This window comes from Pleuronectes platessa, chromosome 20 (genome assembly GCF_947347685.1).
Source record: "Pleuronectes platessa chromosome 20, fPlePla1.1, whole genome shotgun sequence".
NCBI lineage: Eukaryota > Metazoa > Chordata > Actinopteri > Pleuronectiformes > Pleuronectidae > Pleuronectes > Pleuronectes platessa.
The window spans coordinates 11501624-11515303 of record NC_070645.1 but is presented as its reverse complement, the minus strand read 5'-3'; the positions used below and the strand labels follow the sequence as shown (position 1 = coordinate 11515303).

General features: G+C 47.3%; 1 protein-coding gene across 1 annotated transcript in view; it reads left to right on the top strand.

Moving 5' to 3' along the window:
• Positions 1-13680, top strand: part of zfhx4 (zinc finger homeobox 4) — an 82046-nt gene that overhangs the window by 32293 nt on the left and 36073 nt on the right. The window contains exon 6 of the mRNA XM_053413061.1: positions 10340-10574. Within this exon, the coding sequence (XP_053269036.1) occupies positions 10340-10574 (235 nt within the window). The remainder of the gene's footprint in view (positions 1-10339; positions 10575-13680) is intronic.

Below are 13680 nucleotides of genomic sequence, written 5' to 3'. Positions count from 1 at the left end.
GTCGGTCTCTCTTTTCATTTTTCACTTCTACAAGTTGCTCACATTCTCTCTCTCTCTCTCTCTCTCTCTCTCTCTCGCTCTTTCCACTCTTTCTCTCTCTCTCTTTCTCTCTAGGAGGCAAAAAGACGGCAGTTAGTAGATTATTCAAATCGTCTCCTCTTTCACCTGCGTGCAGATTACAATGGAAATCTTTCAGAGGTCTGGGGAAACGGGGGGCGGAGGGTAGCGACTAATGAAAGCATAAAAGCAACTGTGTGTTTCTGTGTGTGTGTGTGTGTGTGTGTGTTTGTGTCTTGCTGTTGCTTTGTGTGTGTGTGACAGAGAATGGACAGACTTCCCCACCCTCCCCTTTCTTCCTAATAATCCTCCTCATAGATATTAATAAGAGTTTCGCCCATTCTTCCTCCAACGCCTTAACCAGATGGTCGGCATAGCATTAGCGTATGTGTGTGTGTGTGAGTGTCCAGCTTTGGTCCAACTCCTGACTGACACTCATATGTGATGTTTAATTACCCTAGCCAGCCTCCCCCCTCTCCCCCTCTCCATATACCTCTCGACTGTCCGGTGGATTAGTTAAGGGACTGAAACAGACTGTCGCTCCCTTTTTCTCCCCCCAAGGTGTATTTTTTTCTTCTTTTTTACTGTGTTTAAGACATAGACACACGGACAGTGCTGGTTTTCTCATATTAATAGCCAGATGTGATCCTCTTCATAATCACCTCCCACCCCTTTTCTGGAGTGTGGGTTATTTGGGCCGAGCCTGGGCCAAGCCATTTGTCCATGTGCAAGGGACTGTGAAGCAGATCGGGGCTGACAGGTATGGGAACGATAGCAGAAAGGAGGGGAGTGGAGGAGGGGGTCAGTGTCTTCCAGACCCCCACAAGGAAGGGGAACATCCCTGGGAAGTGGGAACAAAGGAACAAGCAGGAGTTTGTCTTTTTTTTGGTCTTTCCCCCCCCCCCCCCTCGGCTCACGTGAACCCTCCACTCACACTTGTTATATTTCTATACCTTCCCAAATACATGCTTCTCTCCTCCTCCTCCCATCCTTACTCCCCCACCCCCCCTCACACTCCTCCTCCTCCCCGGCCCCTTATTTCCTCTCGCTCCTTGATCATCTCGTCGAGACGAAGATACAAAGAGTTTTCAAACCCACCAAAAACAAAGTAATAATCAAGAAGGCGCGTGATCTCAGATATGATCTCTGTGGGCGCGTCGCCTCCACTTTTGATGCCTTGATTTGATCAGAGCCACCTCAGACGGATCACATGGCGGCAGAATCAGATAAATCTCATCATGTAAGTTCATTAGCTTTACTTTTGAAATCACCTGACATTAACTCGTACAAAGGCTGTCAAAAATCTTTCATAGCCCGCGCTTGTGTCAGTTAGGGACAAAGTTATAAGTAGGTTCTCTTTTTTCATGAAATAGTCTGAAATGTTACGTCAGCGCTAGGATGGTATTTAGATAGCATGATCACGCTTTGCCCCCCCCTCTCATGAATCTATCAGGATATTGATATGGACAAAGTTGAGCTGAAATACTCCTCAACGCCTTTCCAAATCAATAATCAATCGATTGGAGGTAATTGTGCCTTCCTTGGAACAGTCCCAAGTCTCTCTCTTTCTCTCTCTCTCTATCTCTCTCTCTTCCTCACACTCTCTCCGTCATTATCAGCATGTGGCTCAGTATTCGGCATTTCAGCATTCCAGCTGTAATTGATTTTAACCATTAGGTGCTCAGTGAATAGATAAGTAGTGGGAGATATTCGATTATACGGTGAACGAGAGAGAGAGAGAGAGACAGAGAGAGGAGGGAAGGACGGAGGGAGAGGGATGGAGGGATGTTGTTGGAGGGCTGGGAGACGGAGGAGCTGACCTGTCCCGCTGTCTATCCGTCTCTACCACTGGCCTTCCAACCTCGCAGCGGCACAATACTGCTGACCTCCTGCGAGTTCAAGCAGCTTAGTTTCTGTGAGGTAATCCTTAATGCTTTGAAATAGACCTGATAGAAAGCCCACTTACTTGTTCGGGATTAATGTGGGTTGGCTGGGGAGGGGATTGGGGGAGGGGGGGGATCCCGGAGTTTTCGGCACATTTAGTTAAATTAACCCGTTGGGAAACGGCGCGATTCAACGTTAATCGTGGACTTAGAACTTGCTGCGGGAGACGAGGACGGGGATGTTTTATCTTTTCAAAGTGTGCTCCGGTGCCATCGGCAGATAGGCGGAAGACTCGGGTTGAACGACCTCGGTATAAAAGCCGTTGACGCTAAGCATTAACACCGCCTCCCTCTTTTGTTTATGTTTAGATTTACATTGCTGGTGGCCAAATACAGGATTATTCCTTTCAGCGGTTGCCCATCCCCTACAGAGGAGGCCATTTTGAATGTTAGTGCAGCCTGGGAGGGGGGGGGGGGGGGGGGGGGGGGGAGGGATGTATTGCCGTCCCACTGTTTCCTAAAGATATAAGTCTGATTTACCCTCTTTTCTTTAACTCCGTGCTTTTTCCTCTTTTTCCTTTTTCTGCCAGGAGTGTAGCTTCGGACTAGGGGTAGATGGGAGGGAGCGAGAGGGAGGGGGTGGGGGGGGGAACAAAGGCAAACATTTGAGTAATCTTCAAAGAGCTCATTGGTATGTTGAGTGGACGCTGGTATGCGGACCGCGGCTGAGGCTTTTTCAGAGGAAAACAATGTTCTTCCTTTAGACGGCCTGCGCAAACACTACCAGCCGAGGCAAATCTGCACCGGAGCTGCCACCGCTATCAGCTAAACCCCCCCCCCCCCACCCCTACCCCACCTACCCATGTCTCATGCAGAAAATGTTGGGGTCCTGCGTGTTGCCGGAACTACAACAGTCCCGGGTTGATTTTTCGTTTGACACCGGCGACCAAGACTTAATGTGACGTGTCCAAAAACTGTTATCTGTGTGTGTGTCTGTGTGTGCTCTGTGATACACTACCAACTGTTTGAGTTGTGATATGGAGAGGTGAGAGCGGACAGAAAGAAAGACGCACAAACCAAAAGAACTTGCGCCCCTCTATCAAGAAAATAGGGGGGGGATTAAGTGTGCCATCTTGTAGGTCAACTGAGAGGCATTTGATTTCCTGTGGCAATATGCAAAACGGCACAGCTAAAGAGGCGCTTGCATTATGCACTGCCTGGCAGAGGTACCACTCCAACGTACACACAAACACTTATGCACACAACAAGCCACATTGTTCGATCGCTTCCTGAGCATAAGGCCTCCACCTCACCTTTTGTTCCATCGAGTGTGGGTTCTGTAACGCTGGACAGTCTTATATCGTGATTAAAGTGAGGTCTAGATAAACGTATGCGCCACTGAAGACAAACGGCAGCGGGATACAGCTCTTGAGAGAAAGAAGCGGTCTGCCATTTTGTGACAGTTTCAAAATGAACTCCCTTTGTCCAGTAATCACCAGCCATTTTCTCACGAGGATCCACCCCAGGGATAATTTCTCCCATTTCACTGTCATTAGCAGGGCCCGGTATTAGGCTTGTGTTTTGTTCCCTGTACCTTTTGTTTTGCTCTAAGTGAAACCATGCGACAGGGTAGGGGCTAACTGGAAAACAATACTCCCCTTCACAGGCTCAGGAATGTGTAATTAGTGATTTGAACCCGACTATGCTTGTCTAGCTTCTTCCCTATCATTCTCTCCCTCTCTTTCCGTCTCTTGTTCTTTTGTTCTCTCTTGTCAGAGTCTCTTCTTCGCCTCTCCAGCTATCAGTTAGTTCCTCTCGCTCTAAGTTTCTGTCGTTCCTTTTGTCTAACTCTCGCTAATAGACATTTTCCTCATTACGAACAGAGGAAGGAAGAAAAACCAACTTGGCAAAAATTTGCTTCTCCTTCCAGGCACCAAAATTATTTTCCCTTTCAGTTTTAGTTCAGTATAACAACATCGCTGCAGTGCCAAACCTCTTTGATGGGCACCAGCCAACAAGCTCCAGACCACTTTTATATTTCTGTTTTTTCTCTTATCTCCTGTCGATTAGGCCTTGCCTTGATTTCCACAAAAGCATCTTTGCACATTGGGAAAAAAATGGAAAATGACGAAGGCTACCCAAAAGCATGCTAGCATTACAATATTATCGTCCCCTTTGCAAAGCTCTGGGGAAAAAAAAGATGAATCCCACAAGTATATTCGCATTTCGGTGATCTTGAGCAAAGCATTTTATGATTTGTCTCATGGTGAGTCAATGGAAAAGATAACCTCAGCAGCAAGATGGTCTAAGGAAATAGGGAGGTCTGGTCAGTCTCACCTGGCGGCGATGGAGACAAGCGGGGGCTTTTAGCCCCTAATGGGCTAGGGTCAGGATGGCTAATAGGGAGTAAGTGGCTGAGCCATGCTGTCTAAATCTAATGCTAATGTAAATACTGATCCATTTCCATGGGGGGTGGAGGTGAACTGGCTTTCAAGACAGCTAACACCACATGCACACATGCACTGATAAGTCAGTAAGATCTGTTCTGGTGTCTCTGTCTCCTTGAAGCGGTTATTCCCTGCTGCTGGGTCAGTAAATAATACATTTGATGACCGTTCCAAGAAACGCAAGAAAGGTAGTCCTCCCGTGTTCATTGGCTAAAACCAGGAGAAATACATCATGTTGTAAATCAGCAGGGTTGTTTTCTTCCTTGTTTCTTATGCACTTGTATGCATAACCCATCACTGTGTGTGTGTGTGTGTGTGTGTGTGTGTGTTTGTGTGTGTGTGTGTGTGTCTGTGTCTGTGTGTGTTTTGTGAGGGGAGTGTGTGCCTGGGCAAGATAGAGAGTAAGAGCGAGAGACCAAACAGATTTTTTCCAAGAGGGGGGCCACAGGTCAGGAAGCTGTGAACTTCAGGTTGACCTTTGCCCCATACGTCAGACAAACTTACGTCAGTGGTACAAATGTGGGTGTGGGTGTGTCTGCACGTTTGTGTGTCTGTGTGTAGGAGTCAGTGAAATGGAAGGCAGGACTATTACTGTAACTGGACTTTATAAGATGATTTTCCAAGCTCTCACAAAGCCCCATCACTATTACCTTCGACTGCTGACAAATAAAAAAAGAGGAATAGAGAAGAAACGGGGAGAAAAAAAGAGGGAAAGAACAAGTTGACGGGAGAAAGAGAGAAAGGAGAGAGAGGCGGCAGAACGCTAGTATAAAAGACTCATTGTGATAATTCATTTATTTGGCTTGGCGGCCATTATGCGATGGATGCTTATTATTATTGGGTGACCTGAGCTAGGTTCGCCCACAGGCCCTGCACCTCATGGACAGGCCCAGAGCGGTGATCACATGTGACTGCCAGCAGGCAGGGCCGAGAGAAACGGGAGAGGTAATTTATCTCGAGGAAATATTTGTCTTTGCTATTATGAAACCGAGAGCCTTGTAAAGAGAGGAAAGACGATCCCGGACGATGGATTTCGGGGGGATTTATTTTTTCTGGGGTGTTTTTTTGTGTCCAGCATCTTTAGATCACACACATCGTGGCCTTGAGAAGGGTAGGGTTATTTTTCCCCCAGCAGACATTTTGACTTGTCATGGTAGGAAAAGCACAGGTGTTACTTGCGGTTCAAGTGTCCCAGTTAGACAATAAGACAGTGTGACAGCGAGCCAGCATGCAAAATACCAGGGCCCTGGAACTGAAGCAGCTAAATGGAACTCAGCCATCATTCATTTTTATAATTTACACCTGTGCTTTTCCTACGGTGACATGTCAAAATGTCTGCCGCGGTAATAAAATAAAACCCCGTCTTCCACTGTGTGTCTGTTTGTGCCGTGTGCACTCAGCAGTTTTTCTATGTCTATTTGCATACTTGTTTCTGTGCATGTGCAGCACCGACTCCGCTCCGTGCACAACTATGTATCCATCGCTCTCTTGATCTGTGGCAGCACATCCTATACCTGGGCCCCTCAGCATCTCTCCCTTTCGACGGTGCACTCTGCCAGCGCAATCCATTGGCAGTGATCTTGCGTTACATCTATGTCTTGAGGCTGAGCGGCGGTTAGCAGTAACATGTGTTAGGGAGGTGGTAGCACCGATGGAATTCTGCACTTGGCAGCCTTCCAGCGATGGTATGTGTTTAAAATACTTTCAAGGAACAAAACACGCTTTTGTTGCTCACCGGGCCAAGTGGGGCTGGTTTGTCTCCGATGGCACCCAGGGGCCCGGGGGACAGCACCGGAAGCTGGTGACGCTCCAAAACAAAAAAGAAGAAGGTATTCCCGACAACAATGCTTCCTCTAACAAAAACACTGATGAAAGCAGATAAAGAGTTTTTTTTCTCCATTCTGCGGTGTGTGGGGTGCACATTTGTATGTATGCACATACTCTCAGTGGACACAAACAGGAACATACTGATTCTTTAAGTGTATAAAACGCGTACACACACGCCCCGACACACACATACTGGTTGTTAAAGGCATAGCTGCAGTGGCGGAGGGGTTCTTATTTTCAGTACATGTTCATTAGCTGCCTGGTTTTTTCGCTTAATGACAGGAAAGAGTCATGTTTGCACTGAATACCCTAATTTGTCATTTGGTTTATGGAGGAAAACACGACCCCGCTGCTGTGCTGCTGCTCTCGAAATATTTGTGTCCTTTTACCACAGGCACAGTCTCAGTCGCAAGAATGATTGAAATTATAGACAGACACAAAAGCACACTTGTGAGGTAAGATGAAAAAAAACTGGGAGTCAAAATTACCGATGCAAAAACACACACGTATGCAGTTAGAAGAATAAAACATTGAAATTATACCCACACCCACCCCAGCATACACACACACACACACACACACTCCAGACTTGCTTTCACGTTCATGTACATGCGGCGAAAGATAAAGAAGTTGTGAGAAGATGTCTTTCGCCTTGCCTTATTAAGAATTCAGTTAATGAGGCAGCTTTGTCACCACAGATAGAACAAATGAATGTGAGACAGCAGTGCTGCTTTATTCCCCACTAACCCGGGGAGCGAGCGGAGGGGAGGATGTGCGCGTTTGTGTTTATGGGTGTGTGAGAAAGGTGTTTTGTAAACATCTCATTCTGCATAATGAATGCAGTCCTCTGTCATCCTAACCCCCAAACACACACACACACACACACACACACACACACACACACACACACACACACACACACACACACACACATGCCCACAAACACAACAACAGCAGCAGCAGCAGGAAACTGCTACACAAGGGAGCCCCCCCCCCCCCCCCCCCCCCCCCCCCCCCCCCCCCCCCCTTACCTGTCAAATTGACTCTCCTCCCCTCTCCTCGGTACAAGTCCCAGTGTGTGTGTGTGTGTGTGTTTGACAGGTAAACAGGAAGTCCTCACTGTCGTAATTTGCATGCCATGTGTTGGGGTGGGTGTGTATGCACCTCCCACACCATCCAGGGACGTCTGTGCCATGTTTAGGTCTACCCAGGGAGCGCTCTTTAGTTGATTTTGATTGGCCCACAGGGAGCGTTAGCTTATTTGGTTGTTTGCCAAACACTAATCCCTAACAATTAACCACCAGGCACTCTGGAGAGATGCCATATTGACAGGGATGTGCCCCCCCCAACCCTCATTCTGCAAGCAGGCAGACACTCGTATGACACGAACGTATGTGCGGCGTATATATACACGCACACAAATCAGCAGAGGCATAAATTACATGCACATTTCGAGCAGACACACACAGGCGCAAACCCAGGAGCAGGAACAGTGTGTTTGTGTGTTTGAATATGCATTACACAGCCCACGCCTGGCAGGAGTCAAAGTGCTCCTTTAAAAGTTCATAAATCATGGATGTTCTGGCCTGTGATCACCAGACCGCCTGCATTTCAGGCCTGCGGAGTGCCAGAGAGCGACAGACAGCCTCTAGTTTAGGTCTTAAACAAACCCTCTGGAATGTGCTGATGGGGGGAGAATTAATATTAGGTCTAAACCTATCTGGCAGCCCGTTTCAACCCCAAGTATATCATTCAGGCTGCTCTTAGCTGAAGCCTCATATCATAAAAACAAATAGAAGCCCCTAAGTTGAGACATTAAAGGATGTGTGTTTTAGTCCACCAGTGATTAAGATGATTTTTTAAAGATTTTGATCCAACATAATTACCTTTAATGTCCATTAGGATTCACTGGAAACTGTGTGTGATGGCGTTTGGTTACGAAAACATGTTTTTGCCACATTTCCAGTGAGCTTTTCTGAAGGTTGTAGCTGAAGTGGAGAAAGGCCTTGTTTGAATACTAGGTTTTCATTCATTTCTAAGGACTCTCAGAAGTCGTAGGGAGTCCAGACACATATGATTCAAGTGGAAAAAAAACTAATCCCATACAGCAGAGAAAAATAGACATTATATGATTGAAAGCCGAACAAATGACTCTGGGGATGTTTATAAGTTTGGTATAGGGGATTTTGTGTTTGGTGTATTCAGCATATGGCATCTTTATTGAAGGCCATTGTGAAAGATTATTGGAAACATTTCAAAACCCTATTGTATGAAAAGTATCAAGGAAAATCTCAATTCACAAAAGTTTACGTTTGAATGAAAAGTCGCAACCTCAAGCCGTATTGTGTTTACATGTTTGCCGTGCACGGAGCGCATGTTTGCTTCCACGAGGACACGTGTGTGGTTTCCACAGTAAGGAAGGAGAGGAAGAAAGAAAAGCAGCAAAGAGAGAGAGGGAGAAGGAGCGAGGGAGGCCTCCTTTCACAGAGAAACAAAGATAGCTGTAATTAATGGCCCTGAGCCCCGGCCTAGGCAAGCTTTCTTCTGACAACTCTGACTTAATTAAAACTTAAGACTTCTGAAAGGGCCTCTGACTGTGAGGGGACGTCCCACCGTCTCGTGAGAAAAAGCTCGTAAGGTTTCCGACAAAAGAAGGAGAGAGGGAGAGACGGGGGAGAAAAGATGTGTTAGCGGCTGTAGCTATGTTGCTAATCCCTGTTTGTCAAAGGAGGAAGAGGGAGAGGGGGGGATAAGAACTCACACACCTGCAGCTAACTGTGCACCCCCCCCAGCACACACACTTTTCCGATCCCTCTCTTCCTGCTCCATATAACATGATGCAACAATGCTCAGGAGAAAATATCCCTTTGCTCAATTTGATGTACTTCAGGAAGGAAACATCTTCCTATAGGAGCCATGAGAGACGATGTAGGGTTAGCACGCACAGACACACACAGACACTCTCACACACTTGCACGCACACCATTTTGTATATTAATTCATGCTCGGAACCCTGCACCTGTTTCTCACATGGCCGTATGAATAAATCTTAACAAAGCATAAACTAACCTCGGTGAGCCACCTCTGTGTCTCTGTCCTTTTTGCCTCGCTCGCTTTTTCCTCCCTGTGTCTTTCTCTCTCTCCCTCTCTCCCCCCCCCTCCCTCCCTCCCTCCTCTCCCTTCACAGAGGATCAGATAATAAAAGCTTGGCCTGGTCTTTTGTTTTTGTGCATTGTTCATTAGCCCGGCAGCAACAACAGAGGCACACTTGATATGCTTGGCTTGACTGGGTGTATGGGAGTAGGGCAAGGTGGGATGAGGGGAGGAGGGGGGGGGGGGGGGGGGGGGGGAGGCGAGGCGGTGGCGGTGTGGGTGCGCGTGTGTGTGCGCGCACACGCACGGGGCAGGGCGAGAGGTAGGGGGTAGCTTTGCATGGCTGCAATGCCATTAAAGAGGCAACTGGAAATTAAGGGCTTGCAACTGACAGCACACCATTGAATGAAAAATCCCCGCAGCTGCCAACAAGAGGTGGGGGGGATGGGGCTGGGGGGGGGTGGGAGGCCGGACAATGTGCACGTTAAAGACAAAAAAGAAGAAAAAAAAAGTGGACCGAGCTCAACCCCTCGTCTGACTTTTTGTGTGTTTTTAATCCTCACGTCACCTTAAACGTATCCAGTTAATTTGCGGTGTGCGGCGTGTAGGGCCGAAACTAAACGCCGCTACTTAAAGCTGCATCTGTTGCTGCATTAGTCGTGTTCCTTCTGTTTGAAATCCACAAGTTGCTCCAGAGGATCTTTGCTTTACGTCCGGCTGTTAGGGTTTCAGGAACCTGTCCTTCCTTTCTTGGAAACACATCTTATAGAACATATGGGCCGAGTGTTGCTGGCTTGTTTGAAGGTGGAGAATTTTACATTTTTTTTTTGGGGGGGGGGGAGGGCATTGTATTTTGGGAACCAAGGTGGAGTTGAAGTAAGGACTTTACAGCCACGAAACACAAAAGACTACCGACAGGATTCTCAGACAAGCCTCACTTGTTATATCGAAGTTGAGGTTCAGATATTTAACGGCTTTACCATCTCTACGAGTGACCACCGTATAACATCTGCTCCCTCCTCTGCTCCACAGCACTTGCAGAAGCTGGACGGCGCCTACAGCCCCGAGCTGTGCCTCTACTACTGCGCGCTGTGCGACTACTCCACCAAGGCCCGCCTCAACCTGGTGCAGCACAGCCGCTCGGCTCGCCACCAGCAGAACGAAGGACTGAGGAAACTCCAGCTGCACCAGCAAGGCCTGGGCGGGGACGACGATGGACTAAGCCTGCACGAGGTGTTCCATGTCAAGGAGTGCCTCTCCAGCCAAGGTCGGTGTTTCTTTAATCGGATCTGTCTGTTTGCTCGAGCTGCTGTGACTTGAGCTATTCTTGGGGGTGCCTGTGTTAATGCTCCACATGTCCTTTTCTCTTTTTTTATTTTTTTTTTTTCATCTGACTTTATTTTGCTTGTGTTTCTGTTTAAAAAAAATGTCTGATCTCAGCTAAACGTTGTTGTCAGTTATATAGCGGTCACTTTTTTCTGGATTTGAGGTCAGATCCGTCTTTTCCCTTCACTCCTCCCATCGCTTCCCCCTGTTTTTCTTGCACCACTCCCTCGTCACTCTGTCAAACCTCACTCCCTCCCACCCTATCTCTCCCTCCCTCCCTCCCTCCCTTCCTCCCTCCTTTGCCTTCACATCCAGATCACGTCTTTCGATTACAGGGCCGTCCGTTCCTCCTAATCTCTCCAAAATGAGCATACTGTTCCTATTAGGCTGCCGCGTTTATATCTGCAACACACACACACACACAGTAACTCTAACACACACACACACTGTCCTGTGCACAGGAACATCCCAGGCAGGCAGTCAGCTTATGAAATTTCACCTTGGGAGGATCTCATAGTCAAAAGGCCTGTACACACATGTTACTCTCTCTCTCCCTCACACACACACACACCACACACACACACATGCACTCACACACACGTATGCTACGGCTACACAGTCTCTCCCTGGAGTGAGCTTTCATTTCCTTTCTCATGACCAAAGCAATTTGGCTTTCATTTAAGAGTCTCCGTCCTGCCAGCAGCTAATAAGTGTAACAGAACTGTAAAACATTCAGAGAGACAAAAAAAAAAGGAAAAAAGATTAATCGTTTTTCTTTGAGTGGGGGGTGCACGGTTGGTGGAGGGGGTTGCAGGGCGTTAGGGGAGGGGGCCGCGCTGTAATTTAAACCAGAAGACGGGGAGAGAGAGAGAGAGTCAGGGTCCATTATTTAGTCATCCCTATGTTAATGCTGCCGGGAGAAAATGAGTGCTTAACTTGTTTTTGCTTTGCTTGACCTGGAGGAGCGGGTGGTGGGGGTGGAGAGCGGTGGGAGGGTAACACATTTTGATTAGCATTCCGGCATAGCATTAGTCCATGCATCCATCTGTGTGTGTGTGTTTCTGCATGAATCCCTGCTCCCCAAAGTGTCCTGTTTATACTGTACATGTACTCCCAGAGCAGATGGGGGCCCGGCGCTCAGAAGCACATGTGATTCCAAAAGCACATGCACACACACGCACACACACACACACACAAGCAGGAGACACACTCTCAGTCCTGAAATGGAGACTGTTGCCGGTGTGCGTTTGGTTTTAATTACAGATGGATCAAAGTTTCGGTTAGAATTGGGGTGCAGCAGAAGCAGAAGAAAAGCATGCTTAGATAAATCATTACCCAGACACCCCCTCACACACACACACACACACACCGACACCCACACACACTTTCCTCTCCTTCTCCTGCTCTCTTTTTGTGTCATCCCCTCTTCTTTTTGCTCCACTTATTCCATCTCCAACTCTATGCTGCTCAGGTCCGAGACACAAACCCAGCTCCCACCCTCTTTTATTTTTTGTTCTTCTCTCTCGAACCAGTGGGCGAAAACCAGGTTTTAAAACTGTCAAAAGCAATACTCACCCGCCGCACCTATATCCAAATGTTCCACTCTTTAAAAAACACACCACGTTTGTTGCTCGGCCTCGTTTTCTTAAACCTGAGCTTTGATGCCACACGGGTGAGTTTCCATGAGGAAGCGAGTGCGCAGCTAAAGTGGACGCTGGCGACGTCCGAAATGTTAATCCACTTTTTTCTTTTTGGATGCCCTCCTTTTGCCCACGCTGTATAAAACCAGTATTCTTTCACAAGGTACGTGGTAAAAGGGTTCAAAGCCGTGTCCTTTGCGGAACCGTGCGCGTTTGGCAGGTGGAGACGGAGAAACTCTGAAAGTCAATGTCGTAAATACAGGTTGCAGTCCTGTTCTGTGGTCGGCACTCGGAAAGAAAGTGTTTTTTTGTGTTTCAGAACGCACAACAACGCGCTATCATTGCGCGCTAGGTTGCGTTATTCGGAAGAAAGGCTATATTAAAGCTGTTTTGGCCCCTATGTAGTGATAGATGATGGGAATGTTTTCACCGATGGAAAAAGGCTCCATAGTAGGCAACATTTGCAAGGCGGCGTCGGGTTTAAGGAGCCTGTGTTTGTGTGTGTGTGTGTGCGTGCATGTATGCGTGTGCTGTTAGTTTTCTGGGGCTGCAACTCCTGACTCGAGCACTTTCTGTTCATTAGAGACCGGTATGAAAAAGATTAATTTAAGTGCTGACCGGTATCTTTCTCTTAAAGCCTGGGACCTGGCGCCGGGCCAGATAATTATAGGCCCATTTGGGAATAAGAGTTCTAATGCTCTGGACTTTATGTACATGTGAATGGCTTTCATTAAACAATTCTGATGCTGATTTTTATGGCCTAATTAAGGATATGGTGTTGCATAGACACACCGCAAGGGTATAGGTGTTTTTGAACAAAGACAGGGGTACACAAACAACACTTCCTCGGGACTGCGTTGTGTGCGTGTTGATGTGTGCGTGTTGACGTGTGTGTGTGTGTGTGTGTGTGTGTGTGTGTGTGTGCAGCGGTGCCTGTTTACTATTGTAGAGCCTGTTATTTCTCCTAAAACCTGCATGGGCTCAGGCGTCTAATCCTTTAAAATAGGTATAAAATGGCATTGTGAAGTTTGTGTGTGTGTGTGTAGTCTTTAACTCTCAGCGACTGAACAGCAGAAACTTGTAACCATGATCTTTCTGCAGTGTCTCTCGTAGACAAAAAGCCCTCTGTGCCCACACGGCTGAGATGAACCGTCTCCCTCTCTGTGTACAATTAGAAGTGTTGAAGAAAATTGAGTTGTGTTTTTTTCTTCTTTTTCTCGAGTTTGCATCAGAAGAGCACGCATAAATGAATTGCCTCTCAACATGGAGGACTCGGAGGCCATTTTGCTTTGAGGGTCATCCAAAAGTTGTTAGAGGAATTAGACTTTTTTTTTTCTTTTTTTTTTCCGTGTGCCCTTCTCTGCTCCGTAATGAAGTTACACCCTGAGTAGAGCTGCTTAGTACAAT